At 41.2% G+C, this 19059-nt stretch overlaps 1 protein-coding gene across 7 annotated transcripts in view; it reads left to right on the top strand.

Moving 5' to 3' along the window:
* Nucleotides 1–19059, top strand: part of DOT1L (DOT1 like histone lysine methyltransferase) — a 77230-nt gene that overhangs the window by 21559 nt on the left and 36612 nt on the right. For 6 of the 7 annotated variants that reach the window (XR_010385066.1, XM_064497240.1, XM_026114155.2 and 3 more), the window contains exons 4-8: nt 1753–1816; nt 3480–3708; nt 7088–7182; nt 9523–9585; nt 17191–17246. Coding sequence is in view for 6 of the 7 variants with exons in the window: in XM_064497240.1 (XP_064353310.1) it covers nt 1753–1816; nt 3480–3708; nt 7088–7182; nt 9523–9585; nt 17191–17246 (507 nt within the window). In the remaining variant the exon portion in view is untranslated. The remainder of the gene's footprint in view (nt 1–1752; nt 1817–3479; nt 3709–7087; nt 7183–9522; nt 9586–17190; nt 17247–19059) is intronic. The other variant, XM_064497241.1, reaches the window with a different exon arrangement.

Raw genomic sequence — 19059 nt, forward strand, 5'->3', positions numbered from 1 at the left:
GAGTAGGGGGAGAAATTAAAAGGCAAAGTATTTATACCACTCTTCTGGGTGGCTAGAAGTAGTTTTAAGATGCCTTTGGCTATATGCGAATACTTATTCCACAAACAGCTTGAGATGAATGTACAGTATGCGGCATTCACCTAGTGGCTGGGAGAGGCAGATTCTGACCCTGTGATATATCTGTGGAGACGTTTGATATTCTGTGTATTGACTTGACTGTGGGGAGCCTGGAAAAAGAGATTGTAGTTTACAAAAACCTCCTTAATTGCTTTCATGGGAAAGACTGAATTTGTTCAAGTCTACAGCATGACTGAACTTTCAGAACAAGGTTTACGCATGAAACTGCATCAGTTTCTAATACATCGTTGGCTATTGTCCCGAGCACTGAAGTGGTTCTTTTATCACAGCCTGCTTGAGGTATTACTTCCTCCTCTCTTTATTTCATTTTCTTTTAATTGTTTCACTGCAAGACGTGTTAGTCCCTCTCTGCTTCCCAACAAATTCGAAAGGAGAGATCGGGGCCCAGCAGCCCTTGTCATCAAGTCCATGGTTTATGCACGGAGACGTCAATGCTGTAGTGGTTGTAGATCGGGTGTCCTCGCTGGGCAGGTGTAACTTGGTAGCATTGGGGTTGTCGGCAGTGGTACTGAAAGAAAGAAACCTGTTCCCAAAAGTCTCACCTCGCTCATCTTCCTGCAGCTTTTCAAGGAAGTCATAAACCTGCAATTTTGGTAATGGATTTAGTCTGTTTACTGCCTTCTGAAACTTCTGTCAGAAAAATTACTTGAAGTGAATTGACCGATGAATGCGTAAGAATGCAAAGCAGAGAATTACAAAAACGCGTGCTCTGTGTGTAGTGGAAACCCATTTCAGCTTCTCTTGTTGACTTACAGTGGAGTTAGACAGTTGAAAGCTTGGAGAGGGTCAGCAGCACTCTTCGATGAAGGAGTCCTAGCTGGTGTAGTGATAACGTGAGGCTCACAAGAAACTGCAGAGCTGCTTCCTTCCCATGACCTCCGTCTCCTCCCCTGGTTTGGGGGTGGCCACAATTTAATTATCTTACTTGTATAATTCCTTGGCTTGGTCTTTTTGCTGCTGCTTTGTGCAATCTGATTATGTACGATGTTCCTGGCGATATCTTTTCCTCCCTGGCCTGAGATGAATTTTTTTTTAAATCCTCTAAGCTTCCGTCATTATGTGACTGGCTGAACTGACTGTAAACCCAACCAACCCATGAAGCCATCGGTATGCTTTTCTGATGGGTGAAGTTTTATAGATTATGTGCTGGGGCCGTCTACGTGGACGGATGGAACAAAGCGCGGCAGCTTACCTCCTTTCCAGATCCTCAGATACACAGAAATTTAACACATATGTAATGGACAATAAGAATACAAAACTTCCTAATAAATCAGAATTTAAGTTCAGTCCTTTTCCTGTTGATCAAGGAAACTAATAATATTCAGCTTCCAAAATCTTAGTGTAAAATGCCACTTTTTCTTCTACCGCATGAACATATTGTATTGCAGGATTTATTGCTCATTTGTCATGTATTGCTGGTCTACTGAGACTTTTTATAAGGAAACTGTATACAATGGTCTAAAACTGTACGTAATTACATAGATTGCAGAAAACAAGCTGCCTACGTACAGTATCTATGATTAAAAAAAAAAAAGCTTATACCATCAAATCTCAACTGCCTCTTAAAGCTCTGTTTTTAACTGACCCTGAATTTTTTTTTTCCTCCCTTTGTAGCTTTGAAAGCATGCAGAGGCTTTGTGACAAATACAACCGAGCCATTGATAGCATTCATCAGTTGGTATGTATTTACCTTTGTTATGCCATGATGTTTATCTAGCTGGTTTCAAATTCATGTATAGCGAATAGTACCCAAGAAAGCGCTGACTTTCTTAACACTGAACTACATGTGTTTAGTCTAGCTTCATCACCAATACTTCTGCATTTCTGCTCTTTCTGGGATTTAATAAAACTTATATTAAACCTTGTTTTCTTGAGTGCATCTGGGCAGTTAGGGATTTTTTTTCCCCTTTGACGTGCCTTTCCTATCTAAAGAGAAAACCAAACTTGCAGTTGGGGGAAACATATGTATTACTAAGTGTGAACGCTTGGCACCCTTGTTTGGATACTTTGAAATAGCTGGGTTACCTTTCAAAAAAAGGTTTCCCTGAACTCAGTGTGTAGATGTTTCACAAAGATTTATAATATAGCTTTACTTTTGCATGTGGAAATCTCTGGCTTATGGGCTACTTAAATAATCCATATGAGCCCTCCTGTGTATTGTGGCAGTGATCCATGGCTTAAGAATTTCCTTTCTATTCAGTTAGGCTTCTCTGTTCTACAGGATCACTCTGGCAAAACTAGAGTGAAATTTCTTTTCAGACCATTTTGACAAGATAGTATTTTTGGTTTTCTTCCCCCTATGTTAGGTTGACTTGGAAGAAATAAAACATGAACAAGGGATTAATATTACTATTCTATTTAATTTTGGAAGTATAGGTGGAAGTTTTTCTCTCTAATATGCTTGTGGGAATTATTTGAGATATACAACATTATGACCATGAGACTTAACTATTTTTGCCAGGTTTTGTTTCACTTTATGAGCCTACAACTCCGTAAAACTTGTGTTTGTTTGGATTTAGGCTTCTTCATTCATGTCTTTGTCACTAGCTAAAAATTTGAAGCCATTCAGCATTTGTGATTGCTGTCTGAAATGTTTGAGCATAGGCCGGCTATAGAAATTGTATTTGAATCTCAGATAGAGGAATGCTTGGGAGGGATCCTGGAGTTGTCATCCCCTGTCCAATTTTCTTTTCTTTCTTTCAAAAAAAAAAAAAAAAAAGTTAAGAAGTATAGTAGGAAGATTAGGAACAAAGTAAATTATCCAAGGAGAAAGTAAACACTTTTAAAACTAACAACTTCTATATTTAGGAGAAAGTCCTTTTCTTAAAGAACGGAAGCTTCACTTTTCAACTCTTTCCTGCCACTCCCTATCTGAGTGCCTATGATCTCTCCCATCCTACAGTTTATGAAAGCAAATGAAACTGTTTCAAATATTGACAGTACAATTAACAGTTTCATGGTCAGTAAATTAAAAATGGGTAAACTCACTCATCATCTACTCTGAATATATTCAATATTTAGCTTTACACTGCCCACTGATTTTTTTTTCTTTTTCTTTTTTTTTTTTTTTTTTTTTTTTTACATCTCTTTAATTTCCCCTTGTCACCTATTTCTAGCAGGTGTATTTGAGGTTTCCTGCTAGTTGATGTGACACAGACTATAGAGCAATCCTTGTTGCATATCTTTAACATCTCTTGCTCTGTTTAGAGACCACCTGCAGGTCAGCGTGTGGGAGAAGAGATGGGAGGGAATGGCCTCAGTTCTGCTTCCTGCAAATGCAGCCTTGTTCTGGTGGAGTTTGCTTGTCCTTGGTTTATGTTCTCTTCCTGCTCTCTGTTTAGTGGAAGGGAACCACCCAGCCTATGAAACTCAACACTCGTCCCTCCAACGGGCTCCTCCGTCATATCCTGCAGCAAGTATATAACCACTCGGTGACCGATCCAGAGAAACTCAACAACTACGAGCCCTTTTCCCCAGAGGTTTATGGAGAAACTTCCTTTGACTTAGTGGCCCAAATGATAGATGAAATTAAAATGACAGAGGATGATTTGTTTGTTGACTTGGGCAGTGGTAAGTGACAAATAAGAGGATTTTTCTTTTTTTGCTCACTGCTTTTTCCTTTCATTCAAAAAAAAAAAGGTTAAAAATAGTTTGAAAGTAAACCAGGACTGAAGATTGCGTTGCAGAATAAGTACCTTTTCTAGTTAATCCCCCAATGATGCTCTTGCTTTTTATGATAATATTAAGCAGACCGAACAGAGATTCTTTCCCGCGTTGTTAGTGAAACAGACTAGAAATGCAATAAACCCATATTACAAAAACAGTCCCTTCTTTGGAAGACTTTTAGTTTCTGTTGCTATTGGTAGATGCTTATAAAAAAGAGAGAGTATTAAAAAGAAAAAAAAAGGGAATCTGCTATTGTCTTTCCAGAATCATTAAGGATTCAGCCATTTTCTGTGGATTGAGTTTATGCCCTTCATAAATGAAATTGTGATTTCCTGGCCCTTCCTACACCAGCATGACACGCTTGACCTATTATCTGAAAATCAAGCAGTTACTTACCCTCTGACATACTTTTCAGTATGCCAAAAAAGACTTTATAGTCAGCTTTGACAGCTGACTTTGACAGCTCAGTAACCCACAACTGCATCTCCTACAGGTTAGAGTTTTAAAAGGAAGTGAGTGTTTCTGGTTGGTAAAGAAACCAGATATGACTCAAATGCATGTGGAACAGATATACTGAGTAAGAAGATGATGTTCTTGTTTTTGTTGCTTAGTTCTGGTCAAAGCAGGAAAAGACTAACAAGAATTTCCCCTTTTACTGGCTTGGTCATGAAGTTTTAGATGAAGCATGTTTTGGTTTTGTGGCTGGTAAGATAGAAGGCTTTGGGGAAAAATATTTTAAAATATACTTAACAACTAAATATACTTACCACTGGTAGTTCTGCTGTGGGATTTTTTTTTTCTTCCCATACTTAACATATTCCAAATCAGGGATCCTCAGCAATTTTTCCTCTTCTCCCCTCAGTGGAACTGGGGTCTTAAATTTCCGGTTTCAGTGACTTTAAGAACAAATGAGACACTCGGAGCATCATATCTGATGAGTTGTTTTCCATCTGGAAGGAAGAAAAAAAATTATCAGAGATGCTTGCAATTGTTTGTGCAGGAAGGTCAAAGAAGATCATATCTGAAGTCCTGTAGTGCTGCTGTTTATGTAACAAGATGAAGTGTGGGATCAAGCTTAAAAGTTAGGTTTCCTTGTACCAAATACCACCAGAAACAAAATCAGGTATTTATTACTACCCTTATTCTCACTTTAGTGTTGGCTATTGACCAACAATATAAAAATTTACAGAGCTTCCGTTGCATTTGAAAAGAATGGTTTAAATTCAGAAGTCTTTAATGTTTGGAGCACTGAAATAATTAAAAGCAGAACATGCAGAAAAAAGTATTCTCTCAGTTTTTGATAGAGTAAATTTTTGTAAATTGTAATGAATGCGATATTGAATGCAGTGTAAATAGAAATAATATCCTATTGCAGTATTTTCATGAGCAAATTTAATGTCTTTCCAATAATGACATGCATACAGCAGGGCTAAGCCCCCACCAGAAGGTTGTAGCTGTTCTTGTTACTTCTGTGTATGATGTCAGGGTTAACTGGCTGATTGCAAGTGGATTTTAAGGAGGTATTGATCATAATTAGGCAAACAAACTACAATACAGTTAAGTTCTTGCAAAAGAAAAGCCAAGGAAAGACAAAATTAATAACTTATGCAGTATCCATATGATCTGAGTCAACGCAGCTTGTTCTTGATCTTCTCTTTTGTCTTTCTGTCCTCATTGCTCTTAAAGGAGACACTGGAACAGTTGTGCCCCTCAATATTTTTTGTCTGTCTTACATGCCCCGTGCTTAATGTGAGAAGCGTCAGCCCTTACCGAAGGCACTGAACGGTTCCCCTTGCAGAAATGTGCACATTCATATTTGCATGTGTTTAAAATCTGTGCGTATGCCAAATGTGAAATAACAACAACAAAGCAAAACAACAACAAAAAAAATCCTGTTAGCACTCCAGTCCTGGTCGTGCCAGACGGCATTATACTGGTAATGGTTTAAAGGCAGGAGTTCCACCCCTTCAATTACCAGCGTGGCTTCCTGCAGGCAATCAATGAAATGGAAAACAGCAATATGTTTTCTGTACAAGTGGGTTATCCTCGTGGATTCCTAGTGGGCTGGTGAGACAAGTATACGTCTCGTGTTACCCCTAGACAAAAGGTGATGTATCAGTATATTACTGATGAATATTGCATGCTTTAGAAAATTGTAAGCGGCCACTTTGAGCAATGTCGTTCCACATTCCTTTAGCGCGTGCAAAATCTGGGTTGTCTGTACAGACAGAAATCTAACTGATAGTTTTCCTTTTTTTCTTTTTAACACAATCCAGAGAGAGAGAGAGAGAGACGGGGAATGTGTTCAGGCAAGGTGTAGGAATGGCACCTAATTACTGCTGGTGGTGTCTGACACAAGTAGAATTTGGAGTAATGGGGAGTTCATGCATTTTTAAGTAATAGTCTTGCCAGTGTAGCTTTGCTTCTGCAAATGTTTTGAGTTGTGAATCCTGTTTGTTTTTTTTTCTTTTGTTTTTTTAAGTAATACTAGTTCTTGAATGTGCTTTGTATATTCTCAGACTTCGTTAAGTGCTGTGTATCATGATGAAAGGTTGTATAAATAATGCTAGACTCTTACAAACATTTTTGTCGTTCCTTAATGGTGTACGTATGTGACCAGCAAGTGTTTGTTTTGGGATGTGGTGGGATTTGTCCAGGTATTGTTTCAATTACTGCAATTAAATAGTGACGTACAATGTAAAATCTGTAAATTTTATGGAATACGTATAAAATTGGTGGACAGAAATTTTAAAATCCAGATATCCTGAAGCCTCTCTATATCTGTAAAAATGAGCCCTTAATGTTTAATTATAGTAGCTGTTAATGTTTATCAATATAAACCTTGCTGTAAATGTTTAGTTTTACACTATTTGCATACAGAGAGGGTTTTTAACAAAAATATAAAATACAAAACTATCGTACTAGAATCTCTTTTGTCTGTAAGAAAGAAATTAAATTGCCCTGTTTACTTCGTAGTTAGGGTGTAAAGTCCTTTTACTGAAAAGTAAAAGTTCTTAATATTTCATATAACTCTGGAAAACAGGACTTGTTTTAGTAATGCACATTGGCTTAAATCTGCTTTTCAGTTGAGGAATGGAGAGACTTAATATGAGAACTGTCAGGCAGAACTGGGAGTTGAAACTGGGTATCCTAAAGTCCCGTCCCACAGATGATCTGCATTTGTCTTATTGCTGGCTGGCCTTTGCTCTAAAAGCGCTCATCTCCACTTGCAGTGCTTTTATCCTGCGGCTTGTTCTCAGGCTTGTTTTTTCTTTTCCCGCAGGTGTGGGTCAGGTGGTGCTTCAGGTGGCTGCAGCCACAAACTGCAAACATCACTACGGTGTGGAGAAAGCTGATATTCCAGCCAAATATGCTGAGGTGAGTGGTTTTTTTATTTTGTTGTTTTTGAAGTGAAGGGTGTGTGTGTGTTTTATATATTATATATATATAATATATTTTTATATATAAATATTATATATAAAAATACACACACCTTATATATATGTAAATAAAAGGGGTGTGTATGTATATATGTATAAAAAGTGTGTGTGTGTGCGTGCACAGACACAGACATTGAGGCTAACTCAATGATTCAGGATTACTGCTAAGTGCTGTGCAGTACCAGGCAGAAAAGCTGAGTTTCAGTCTTAGATGTCTTTGCTCCTCAGGGCAGCAAGACCTATTCAAAACAGAATGCGAGGTAGGCTTCACCTGAATACTTGGAATCCTGTGTCTCCAATACAGTGCGTTCAAAGACCATAGCATGGGGCAAATCTGGGAATGAAGGACAAAACAAATAATTCTTAAAAGCTGTCTTTCTGCTTCTTGTAGTGATGGATCTTTTTAGGTACCCCACAGCTGAAATTCAGCTTGGTCACTAAAATGTTATAGGCTAAAAAAATTTTTACACATTTTTGTGTAAACAAAATTTTTAAACACAGTGGTGAAAAGGATCAGAGAAGGATCTAAAAATCTATTTCTCTTTCTCTGCTGTGTCCCAGTGGAAACTTCCAACTGGAATGCTCTTTTCAGTCCCTTTGCATGAGTGTTCTAGGTTTTTTTAGGGAGTGAGTTGCAAGGCCTGAACTCCTGTTTTGTTTAATAGTGAGCTTAATTTAAAAATGAGTATTAAAGAAAGGAAAGATAAATACTTGCTTTCATTAATAACCTCTGCATATCACTCTGTGTAAACACAAGGCTTTAGTGAAAATAAGAACTGGGTCAGTAAAAAATACAATTACCTACTAATTGAATATTAGGAGTATTAACCTGTGGGACCCTTTCAGCTTCAAAAGACGTGCATCAGTATTTCCTAAGTTTACTGGATGAGCAAAGCGTACTGCGTTATCCTTCCAGTTATAGATGGTGTCCTGTCAGATTTAAGAACTCAACAGCTGCTGCAGTTTCTGAATGTGTGAATCTGCCCGAGTACAGCTCATGTGCCTCGTGCTGGGTGTAGTGGACCAGTTTCCCTCCCTTTCTTTGACAAACAGTTGTGGCAGGGATTGGATTAAGCTTCTAGTTAAGACTTGCTCTGGCAACATGTCTCTGGCTACTATGATAGTTGTTGCAGATGGCCTTGAAAAGCTTCAGCTAAAGAGGGAGAATCTTATTTTTTCTTTTTTTTTAATGAAGTTATCTTAAAGTTCAAAATGAAAGTTCATACTGAATATGAAGATACTGAAGATCTGTGTGAGGTATCCCATTAAGCTCTGGGCTGCTTTTGAAACCTAAAGAATTTTAAGACATGTCAGTCCACATAAACTGTTTCACTGACCTGCTGATGGAGGTCTCCAGCATCTCTGGATTGTAGGGGAAACCAGAATTCCTGCTATGCTTCTCTCCATTATCTCCCTTCTCTGCTACCTCTAAATTTAGCCTCTTCATCTGTGGAGTCAAATCTTACAAATGTAGGAGGAGGATTTTTTTCACTCTTCCAAGGCACTCAAGTTTTGTTTCTTGAATGTGATATAAGGTGCAGCCTCACTGCCGCTATAAAGTAATGACTTGCGCTGCATATTCTCAGTTTATGTAGAGAGGGACAATATTTTGTAAATATGGAGGGGCTTGTTTGTAAGGCACTGAACTATCTTGATGTGTGGGGTTTTTGGCTCCTTTCTCCCTGTATTTGGGCAATGGATAACCAGTGCCAGCTACCCGGTTTGGTAGTAGAGGAGCCTTCTGTCCTCTGTAACCCTGGTCTGTTTAAATGTACCTTGAAGTGTTTTTCCTGGTTGCCCTGCAAGTGTGGTGCTCCTTCCATTTGCTGTTGCAGTTGCTTTGCATGTTGCATCCTGCTTTCTCACTCGCCCTAGCAGACCTGTCTTTATCCCATTTCCTCCTTTGCTGTCGGGGCTTAGACTGGGCTGCTTTCAATGCCTCCTACTCACTGTGGGTTTACCTAGCACAACACAGTAGCTTCTTTAGGTTGCGCCATTTTTAGTGCTGAGCCAACTGAGATTACGTTTCTATAATATGTAACTTTGCTGAAAAGGGGAGGAGAGAAGAAAACACCAGTCTTGACTTGACCCTGGTGAAGTAAAGGTTCTTCTTAGGAAAAAGAAACTGCAGTAGATGTCTGTCTGCCTTTTGACTGTTAATGGCAAAAATGCCTTGTGGGTCAATGAACGCTGTCAGAGTTGCATCTCTTTTCACTGCAATGTAACTGGTAAAACGAGATGTCCTAATGGGTGGTTTTGTTTTTCCTCCCTCTTCTAGACGATGGACAGAGAGTTCAGAAAGTGGATGAAATGGTATGGGAAAAAACATGCAGAATACACAGTGAGTGAAATTCAGCTGAAAAACTTTGTGATCCATACTGATGTACAGAATTTGCAAAGTCCTCTTCAGCCCTGCACCAGCCAAGCAGCAGTATGAGTCATCTGCTTCTTGGCTTTTATCTTAATCCCGAGGATGGTGTTCTCTAAGACATCCTCCCAGGGCCCTCTCTTTGTCTCACTTGACATTTGATATGTTGTTATTGGGAGTACATTCAGGGCTTTTCAGAAGTTCTTGGAAGATTTTATTCTTCCAAAACATTGTCGTTCACGAAATGGGGCTGTCGTATGTCTTCTCTTTCTGGGTCAAATCTTCTTTTACTGTTGTGTGGTGTGGGTTTTTTTAATGTATTTTTTAAACTCCTCTGCTACATGGGTTCTGCTGGGGTAGATTGTTGAAAATGGCAACCCCTGTTTGGGTTTCTGGAATCTCCTGCTAGTAGGAACAAAGCTGAAGCTTTGGTTCTGCAGGCAACTGAAGGTGTGGTCATTTGGGACAGGCGATGGAAGGGATGGCAGGGGGGTTTCAGCTTTGGGGAACATGGCGTTGAAGTTCTGGGTTGACTACCAGCCCTGCAAGATCAGTGCGTGAAACTCCAGGGCTTGTAGCAGGATAGATAGTTTTTAGTTGAAGGTAAGGAGTGGGTGCGGTCTTGGGAAAGATGATGAATGGTTAGTTCTGAGTTGCAAAGGATTGGGATTAGGTGTTCCCAGGGTGGAGCTAGAGCAGGAGGAATCAATGGGTCATCACAGGGCATCTGTCTGCCTGGAACTGGGAAGACATGTTGGAACAGCTTTCCCATTCCTCCTAATCTTCCTCAGTCATTGTGGATGTGTTTTCCACTCTGAAATGATAGTTTGAAGCACATGCACAGTCATGTCATATCCTGTTTTGTTATTCCTTCCCCTTTTCTGCCCCTTCTTAAATGTCATTAAGAAAAGCCGCTCCCCTGATTAAGTGCTTGCCTGTGAGGAGATGTACGTAATCATAGTACACCAGCAGCCCACTGAGAATTTTAATACGACTTGTTCTTGTGCTTCTCCTACCACTTCCTATGTTCAGGAAAGAGGTGTGGATCAGTGATGGTCTCTAATTACCCAGAGAAGTTGAGGCACTCTTTCCCACTTGGAAGTTGCAGCTAGTGACGTGTACCGCCGCTGAGGTGCAAGCAAGCTTGAGGACTGCTTTTCCATTTTGTTTGTACAGAGCACGTTATTGCTATGTTATTGGACTGGTTTGAACCACACGGCTTTCAGCATCCCAGCAGGGTCTTATCAGATGGCACGTCATTGGCGGCCAGCCTTTTTAGTTCCCAATTTTTGCGACTGAACCGAGATGCCTAGTGCTTCTTAGGGGGCTTGTCCTGTAATGAAGGGTGCTGCAATTCTCCCTTTTGGAAGTAGGCTGGAGCAAGGTGACAGTACTGCCTCCCTCTGTGTGCTTTCTTCCTAAAATGCCTTTATCGTATAGCTTGAGTTTCGTCAGATGGATGCTGGGCCTGCTGTGGGACTAGTTTGTAGCAGGATTGATATCGGGCTGCTAACTCTTTCCTGCTGTGGAAACACTGTGCATGCTTTACTTTTCATGAAGTGGCCATATGGCATTTTTCCATTGTGTCACCCAGCTGGCATTACATGAAAGGAGTCGTTACTGAAGATACTCTGCTTATGAGCTGTGTAATTTAAAGAATAGGAGAGGAACTTGGACTAAAATATTGAAAGCATATTGATTGCCTTAGGCAGCAAGCATTTCCATATTGTGCATTCCATGTGACAGAATCTGGTACTGTATTGAAACAAAACTGCTTATTTTTTCTAGGTTCTTTGGCTTTTATAACTCTGTTTTGTGAAAAGTGTTTAGAGCAAAATTTTTTTTCCTTCAAGTACGCAGTTTGCTTTTTTTGGGGATGTGTTGAGTACTTGCAGCACTTTTTGACTTAGCTGAAAATTGGTTTCCTAGCGCTTTGTCACGGCGAGGCTTAAAGATAGAGTTTGGTCTCTTATGTGTAGACACACAAGGTTGGTTTTTATTTTGTTTTTATTGCTTCACCGAACAAGGTTTGCATTTGCTTTCTGTTGCCAAACAGTATGTTGGCTTTTTTTAATCACTCCTTAGACAGCTCCTTAGACAGGTGACTCTATTTTTAGATAACAAACTTGTGTCATAACGCAGCTGGAAGACACTGGAAGGCGCAGGATTAAAAGCCTGGTACCTTCATCTTGGTGCAGAGCAATTTTGTCTCTGCAAAATGTTTAGCGAGGTCCCCAAATTCCAAATGTTGGAGACGGACAGAATGAGCACAGATTGAAATAGTCTGTGCTCAACAGAGCTTAACTTCTGAATTCCACCCTAATGTTTTAGGCAGCCATATGCAAAATAAATATTTTGAGAAGAATAAAATGTTGGAGGAGGGAAGCTTGGCAGAAGTTCAGTGGGAAGAAGTCTCAGATCCCACCTGCTGCTTTGTCTGAATAACGCGGACAGCGGTTTCGGCTTCATGCATGTCACAGCTGCTTTGCTCTAAAAGTAAAAACTGGTAGCATAAGGCAGCAATAAATCCTGGGGTTGGGCCCGTAGGTTTGCTTTTTAACCGCCAGGAGCCTAGTTCAGTTCTGTGATCTCAAGACAAATTGATTTTTTGATTACTCTGAGAAGTGGTCTGCTGACTGTCTTAAATCTCGTCTTTTACCTGATGTTATTTTGGTGAGGCAACAAGCGGTTGCATTTATCGGCTCTGCAGACAGCAGTTGGAGTTTGAGACTTGAGCTTTCTCCTTGTCCTTGCGCTATTGTTCTTTAGTTTCAGTTGCTGCTCTGCCTCCCTGCTATCTCATTCCTGATCAGGCAGGAGCAATCATGCTCTTTGCTAGTCTCCTCTGTATTTGGGAGGGATATGTTATGCTTGCGGAGGTTTTTCATCGGCAGTAGCTGCTTCAGCTTTTTGGGGTAGGATGTTCCACTTCAAACCTACCTTGTTTTGTTCCAGCTCCTCTTATATTCTAGTTTCTTTTCCCGTGGAGCTTGAAAGTTTGCAAGATTAGATTCAGCTTCTTTTCAAGAAACCTGTTGTCTGAAGGAAACTGGAGATTTTTAAGGTGGTTGGGCCTAGGTAATTAGAGAGTTTCTCCTGGGGGATTTCTGCACATGCGCAGTCACCAAATTAAAACAGTATTGCAATTAAGAGACAGATGGGTTTTCATGGTTTCTGACTGTAAGTGTCCTCGTGTGGATCCAAAAGCAGAACCATCCCCTGGTGTCTAGGCTGTGATGCTGAGATTGCCCTGTAGAAGAAAGTGCCTAAATGTGCTTCCCAGGCTGTTCTTGAAAGAAGCTTTTACTGTGTCCTCGATGCCTACTACCTGTTGTACTGCTCTGCTAAGGGGAAAATACTGTTCCAGTAGTAGGTTAGAGCAGCTCTGTGCAAGTAAAGGTGGCAGTAGCTGCAGTGACGCGGTGGACTCGTCGTTCTGCTGAAGACAAGGCTTTTTTTGTTTGTTTACTCTGGGTCGTTGTAAGGGGAGGCTTTCCTCTGCTCCTTGAGAGCTTGTTTTAGCAGTGGGAGGAAATCATCGACAAGTCTTCAAAATAAGTGTAAGAGAACACAAGTCAGCGTTGCTAACGCCTGGGATTTTGGCTGGATTGCCACCGCTAACACCCTATTCGAAGGAAGCCCCAATAGCTTCTAATACAGAGGAGTCTCTCTGGTTCAGCCCTGTGATTTCGAGGTGATCTTTGTGCGTAGCACTGGGAGCCTGGCACCCGTAAGCTTGCAGGCTGCTCCCTAGCTGGGTTTGGGGTGCTTGTTTTTGCAGAAATGTGAATAAAAGCAGAGTTGTGTAGGAGTAGCACTGTCTTGTACTGCCTGATACTGGTTGCTGGGCTGTGATTTGCAGGGCTGTAACTGACATCACCTGTACTTAAAAACTCCTGTTGCTTAACAGTACACTCCAGCTAAGGAATGGGCAAGATATCTGTTTGTCCCAGATATTTTTTGAATGCCCTATTTCAGCGGGAAACTTGATGTTTTGGTATTTGAAAAGCCCTCCAAACGTCCCCTGTGGCTTTGAAATGATGCCATGTTTTGGAGGTTTGGATTCATGCCTCCAGTTATTTTTGAAAAGAACAGGAACCTAAAAATAACCATGTGTACTTTTCCAGGCAGAATTAACTGTTTTTTTGTGAGCCAAGTGTTTGCACGGAGGCTGCTGGAATGAAGCATTCTGCGCGTGTGAATTTATGGCTTTGTGCAGGCGGTCAAACAGAGCGTTACCGGAGGGACCGCTGGTGTGGAGCTGCGGGGAGAACGAAGTCCTCTCCCGAAAAAAGGGCACTTGACCTTCAGAAACCGTTGCTCTGCAATGTGATGACTATAAGCCTGCTATAGTGTCTCTCTTGTTGCTTCCCGGTGGCTGCAACCTGCCAGTTTTCTTTTGAGTTAGAGGAATCGGATACCGTTGAGCATATTTCTGCAGTCTCTGCTGAGCAAATTTGTCCAGCTGAAAAACCTGAAGAAAAACCTGTTTTTTTGTTTTCTTTTCTATTTTTTTTTTCCTCTTCTAAATTTAGAAACAATGCAGCCTGGCAGCTCTCTGAAGCGGATTTCAGGGAGCTAATTATCCTTTTAGATAAAGCGCGTCTCCTGCATTGTCTAATCAGATGAAAATATCTGCATTACAGATGGTCCCTTCCATTCATTATTCACTAAGGAGATTAAGTTTCTCGGAGAGAGAGAACATGATGGGGGTGGGGACACTGATTGGAAGAGATTGAGTGCATCCCCGTTGCTATTACTGCCGTTTCACACTGACGTGCCGCGGTTTCCCTACATGACCTTAACGTATAGTGTTCTTTTACTGGCTTACTTAGTGCAGCGCTTGGTCAGGAGCGTACGGTTAACTTGCATTTCCTTACCAGTTCTTGTTTCAGTCTCCAAAATTGCTGCAAACATCAGAGTTGTCTGGGGATTTTCGTTTGGGTTTTTGTGCTGCTGGGAGATGTTGCCTTTTGCATACCCTTTGCAGCTGATAGGAAAGGGCTTGCTTTCCGCCTTTTAGGAAATAGAGATCAATAAATGAAGGCTTACATATGGAATATATAAAGGAAGCAATTGCCGGGAATGGTCCGTCAGATAGCTCTTGCCCTCTGTTTTGAATGTAGCAGACAGCTGATCTAGGAATCACTGTCTTGCTTCCAGAGGGGAAAAAATAACCAGTTTTCTCCCAACCACAGTTGACCATCTGGTTATTTCTGAGTTCCAGTATTTTTTTCCTGGTGAGATTTTTCCCTCAAGTATTGGCTATGTTTCAGCTAGGGTAGCATTACAGTACAGAAATAGCAGTGTTTAACGGGGCTGTGGTTCATTTGAATTGTAACACAGCTATATCTTACTAAAGTAGTCAGGAAAAATGTGTTCAGCCTGCATGTGTGTTATATCAGGTTAAAGCACGGAGTTTTTGGTTGTAACTGTTCTTTTCCTAAACACATGGGCAAGACAAATGTGTAGTGTAATTGGGTCCAAATAAAACTTTCACAGCCACTTATGTTAGTTTTCAAGGCCTTTCTGTAAAGCTTAATATTTCAAAATAGTTTCACGTTACTCTGGTTCTTCATTCTCCTCTAGACCGTGGCTTTACAGTTGCACTTCATTATTCCCGAAGTGGTTTTCTTTCTCCTGTTGCTGTATGAAAACTTCCTGCAGCCATTAGAAGTTGACTGTGTGGCGTGGAGGACAGCAGGGTAGAAGCTGACTCGTGCAAATTGTTGTAAAATAAATATAGTGAACTTGCATGTGGGTTTCCTTCTGCTGTCTCTTGGTTACTCAACCAAGAAACTAGTTGCAACAAGAGCAGATAAGTATTTGAGACAAGATTTTGCTTTAAAAATAATACAGGGAAAATGTGCATGCTCAAATAGGGCATATGGTGCCCTAGAAGTAATGTTTAAGTATAGTAGATGAGAAAAATACGCAAAAGTCTTCCAGTATTGCAGTAGGTTTCTGCTTTAGCTTTTGAATGTGCGTAGTATTTCTTGGTTAGGTTGGATCTTCTCTCTCAGTTCAATCTCCAACATGTCCTTTATTTTTACTGTAGTAGAGATGGGAAAAGGTACATCTCGCCCCTTTGCCTCCCCAAAAAGCACGTGTGATAATACAGGTAGTCATTCTGAAATCTTATTTCAGTGTGGTCATTAGGTGGAACAGATGATTCTGATTGACTCTAAAGTCAATTTAGCCAGCTGTTTTTGGCTTCTACAGTTTCTAACGCTTGAGGCTCTTTGCAGGGTTCTTGATCTGTCCCTTGCCTAAGAATCGTTGGTGTTCGTTTCTCCTAGCCCTCCTCTTCCTCCGGGGAAGCAGACAGACTCCTGTCAGCAACTGTGGCTTTTTCCTTCACAGTGGCAGACAGATTTACCCCTCTTTGCCGTCCTTTCTGTAGCTCTGGGTGAAGTCGGGCTGCTCTGCTGGGAAAGGAAAGCTGTGGTAGAAGAGCCCAGGCTCCAGAACTGAGACAGCTATCCCTGCCGAGCTAGCGCGGTCTGGAGTAGCCTGCACGAATCTGCATTGCAGCGCAGGCACTGCTGTCTGAGTTGTCACCAAGCTAGAATAAGTACCGGCGTTGGAAGTGTTCACTTCTTCCAACAGAAAGGAATAGCTGCAGAAAGGAAAGGGATGCTAAGCAATCACTGTTGTTGCTTTGATGTTCCTGGGGTTGTGATACAAATCATCTTTCTTGTTCCCCCTTCAAACTGTGTTACAGTCATCAGTTACGTAGTTGCACCTTGTTTTCTTTCTCCTCCCCCTCTTCTCCCCCACGAGCCTCTTTCTGCTTTACTCGTGACCCAGCAAAACAGCCTGTCTCATGAGGGTCCTCCCTCCTTCCTGAAGCACAGCTGAAGAAACCCTTGATCTGCAGAAAAACTCTGTTGCAGGATTAACCTGTGACATGATGTGTTCTCATCAGCGAGTTATTCAATAAGTCACTGAAGTCATCAATGCAGCCCTTTTCAAATAAGGCCTTTATATGTTACCGGGTTTCCAACTTGAAATGTTAGGAGCGTTCAAGGTTCATGCCTAGCACCGCTGAAAAATAAGATGCCTGCCCGCCAGTTGAAAGCAAGCTAGGCCGTGGGCTTTACCAGCCGTGGGCAGAGTCTTTGCTTTGATTCCCCCCTGCAAGATGGAGGAGACAGGATCTTGTTTGTCAGCGGGGATTTGAGGAGGCATTCGTTGAATGCTTATGATATGGATTCTGCAGTGCAGAGAGCTTTTCCCCTCATTTGCTATACATATATATAGAGAGAGTATAGCCTTTGTAAGGCGCTGGGTATAACCTGGAAGACCCTAGCCCATTTCTCCCATGGTAGAAGAACAGCTGAGGGGTGGGAGCAGAGAGGGAGACCTTCCAGGGCCAAAAAGCTGGCTGCTGAATTGTGGGTGTCTTGTCTTTTGGATATTTCCTAAAGACTTCACGTGGCCTCATTTATAGTAATATTACTGAGTTGTTAAAGCATGTTTGGTCATCTCTAAACAAGATGATATGCAGTGGGAAGGAACAATGTTAACTCTTGTGTTTTGTGTGGTTTTTGTTTTGTCTTGTGTTCTTTTTTTAAGCTGGAAAGAGGTGACTTCCTCTCAGAAGAATGGAGAGAGAGAATTGCAAACACAAGGTACAGTACAGCAATTGAATGCCACTTTATGAACTGAATATTTGGGAGTCTGTATAATGGAATTTGGGAGGCTGGCCAGCTTTCTATATAGAATTTCCATAGCAAATAGCCAAAGGCCTATCTGCCAACTTTTATACTGGCTTTTTTAGATCCAGTTTTCTGACTGGCTAGAAGAATAGGTTTAAATGCATGTTCCTTGATACTGCACAGAAGGGTGTGTCTGGTTATAGAGAGAACAGACCCCTATTTTGTATATCCTTATAATTAATATCAGTGATTCTGGCAAAATACTAGTTATCTAGCATACAGCTAGGCTCACTTTCCTTTTTTTTTTTTTTTTTTTTTTTTTTTTTTTTTTAAAAAAAAGAAGACCAAGTGAGGCTATGCCATATTAAATTGGGAATTCAGTTAAACCGATTGCTTTTGAATGCTTTTATTTGTGAAGATCTGTATGGAGGGTTAGAGCCCTTCTTAACAGTAGTAAAAAGGGAATAAAGTTGTTAAAGAATTAAAATATTCCTCTATATTTTTAAAGGCTTTGCATTCTTTCAGCCTTGAGTACAGAAAGAAGTCTTATGGGTATATGACCTTCTAGGGCCACCCTATTATGTGAGGGAGTGGAAAACAGGTGTCAAAAAGTCTTCAGGGCTGTGGCAATTCATGGATCGCTTCCAGGACAGTGTTTAAGAGCTCTCCATCGAGAAAGCGTCTGCCAGGCCGATGACTTTTGCGTTACGCACCTCAGCTAAACTTTGGGAGCCGCCTTTTAGTTTGCGGACAGGCTTGTCTCAGCCCCGCAGTATAAGAGCGCGTGGTTTTGCTCTGTTGCTTGCTGTTGTCAATGCACGCTCCTCTGCCCTCTGTGCGGCTTTGCTTCCTTTGGAAGAAATTTTGACTTTTCTTTTCTAGATGGAGTGTGTCTAACTGCATAGGGAAACGCTGGTAGATGTTTATTTTGCATGGTATGCGGCTAACTGTCTCCACGCTGATCCTTGCTCTCTGCTACAGAAATTCATAAAGAAGTAGCTTTTTGTTCCCAAATGTTAGGCGTTTGTGTTTGTTCCGTGTGTGCCAACTGTTCAGCATCTGCTCTTTTTAATGAGACTGCAGATTGCCTGATGAATTTACACTCGAGCCATCCAAATTTCTAGAGTAAGTTGAAGTGCCACTCTGCTAGCGTAAATGGACCAAAGGCCGAACTCGGAAGGGAGTACCTGGTTTTTACTAGTACACAGTCCTGCTCCGGTGAGTGCGGACGTGTAAGCAGGCTGTGTGACGCTTAATATTCCTGTTGCCTGGACTTGAGGCTTAGCAATACGCTCTGAAAAGAGGGATGAAATCAAGGAGGGCTAGGGGCTCCTGTAGGTCTGTCATGTGCATAGAAAATGCTGTGCCAGAATGAACACTAAAGAATATTCCTGGCAAGCTTGCTCTTTTTCCCTTCCTTTCCTGGATGTTTTCTAGTCACGTTAATATGCTTGGCTGTTCTGCAAGGCCTCTTTTTTGGCACGTGATAGGAAGGAGGAGGAAAGAACCCCTGCTAGCCTTGCTTGCCAAGCAGGGTTTCCCAAATTTCCAAGAGCAAGGCATAGCAAGAAAAAGATTTTTTTCCCCTTTTTTATTGGTGGATATGCATTTTTTTTTTAAACTGTGGTTTTAAATAGCTTTGGCTGCTACTCTTAAGCTCAGTGTCCTTTTTGAGTGTGTTTTGTGTGTGGAGGCGCTGGAAGGGGAGTTTGCAAGCAGACCTCTTGTAAAGAAATTGATTCTGTGCATTGAAACAATATATCGTAAAGGCCTACACGGCTTATGC

This window comes from Dromaius novaehollandiae, chromosome 25 (genome assembly GCF_036370855.1).
Source record: "Dromaius novaehollandiae isolate bDroNov1 chromosome 25, bDroNov1.hap1, whole genome shotgun sequence".
Taxonomy (NCBI): Eukaryota; Metazoa; Chordata; class Aves; order Casuariiformes; family Dromaiidae; genus Dromaius; species Dromaius novaehollandiae.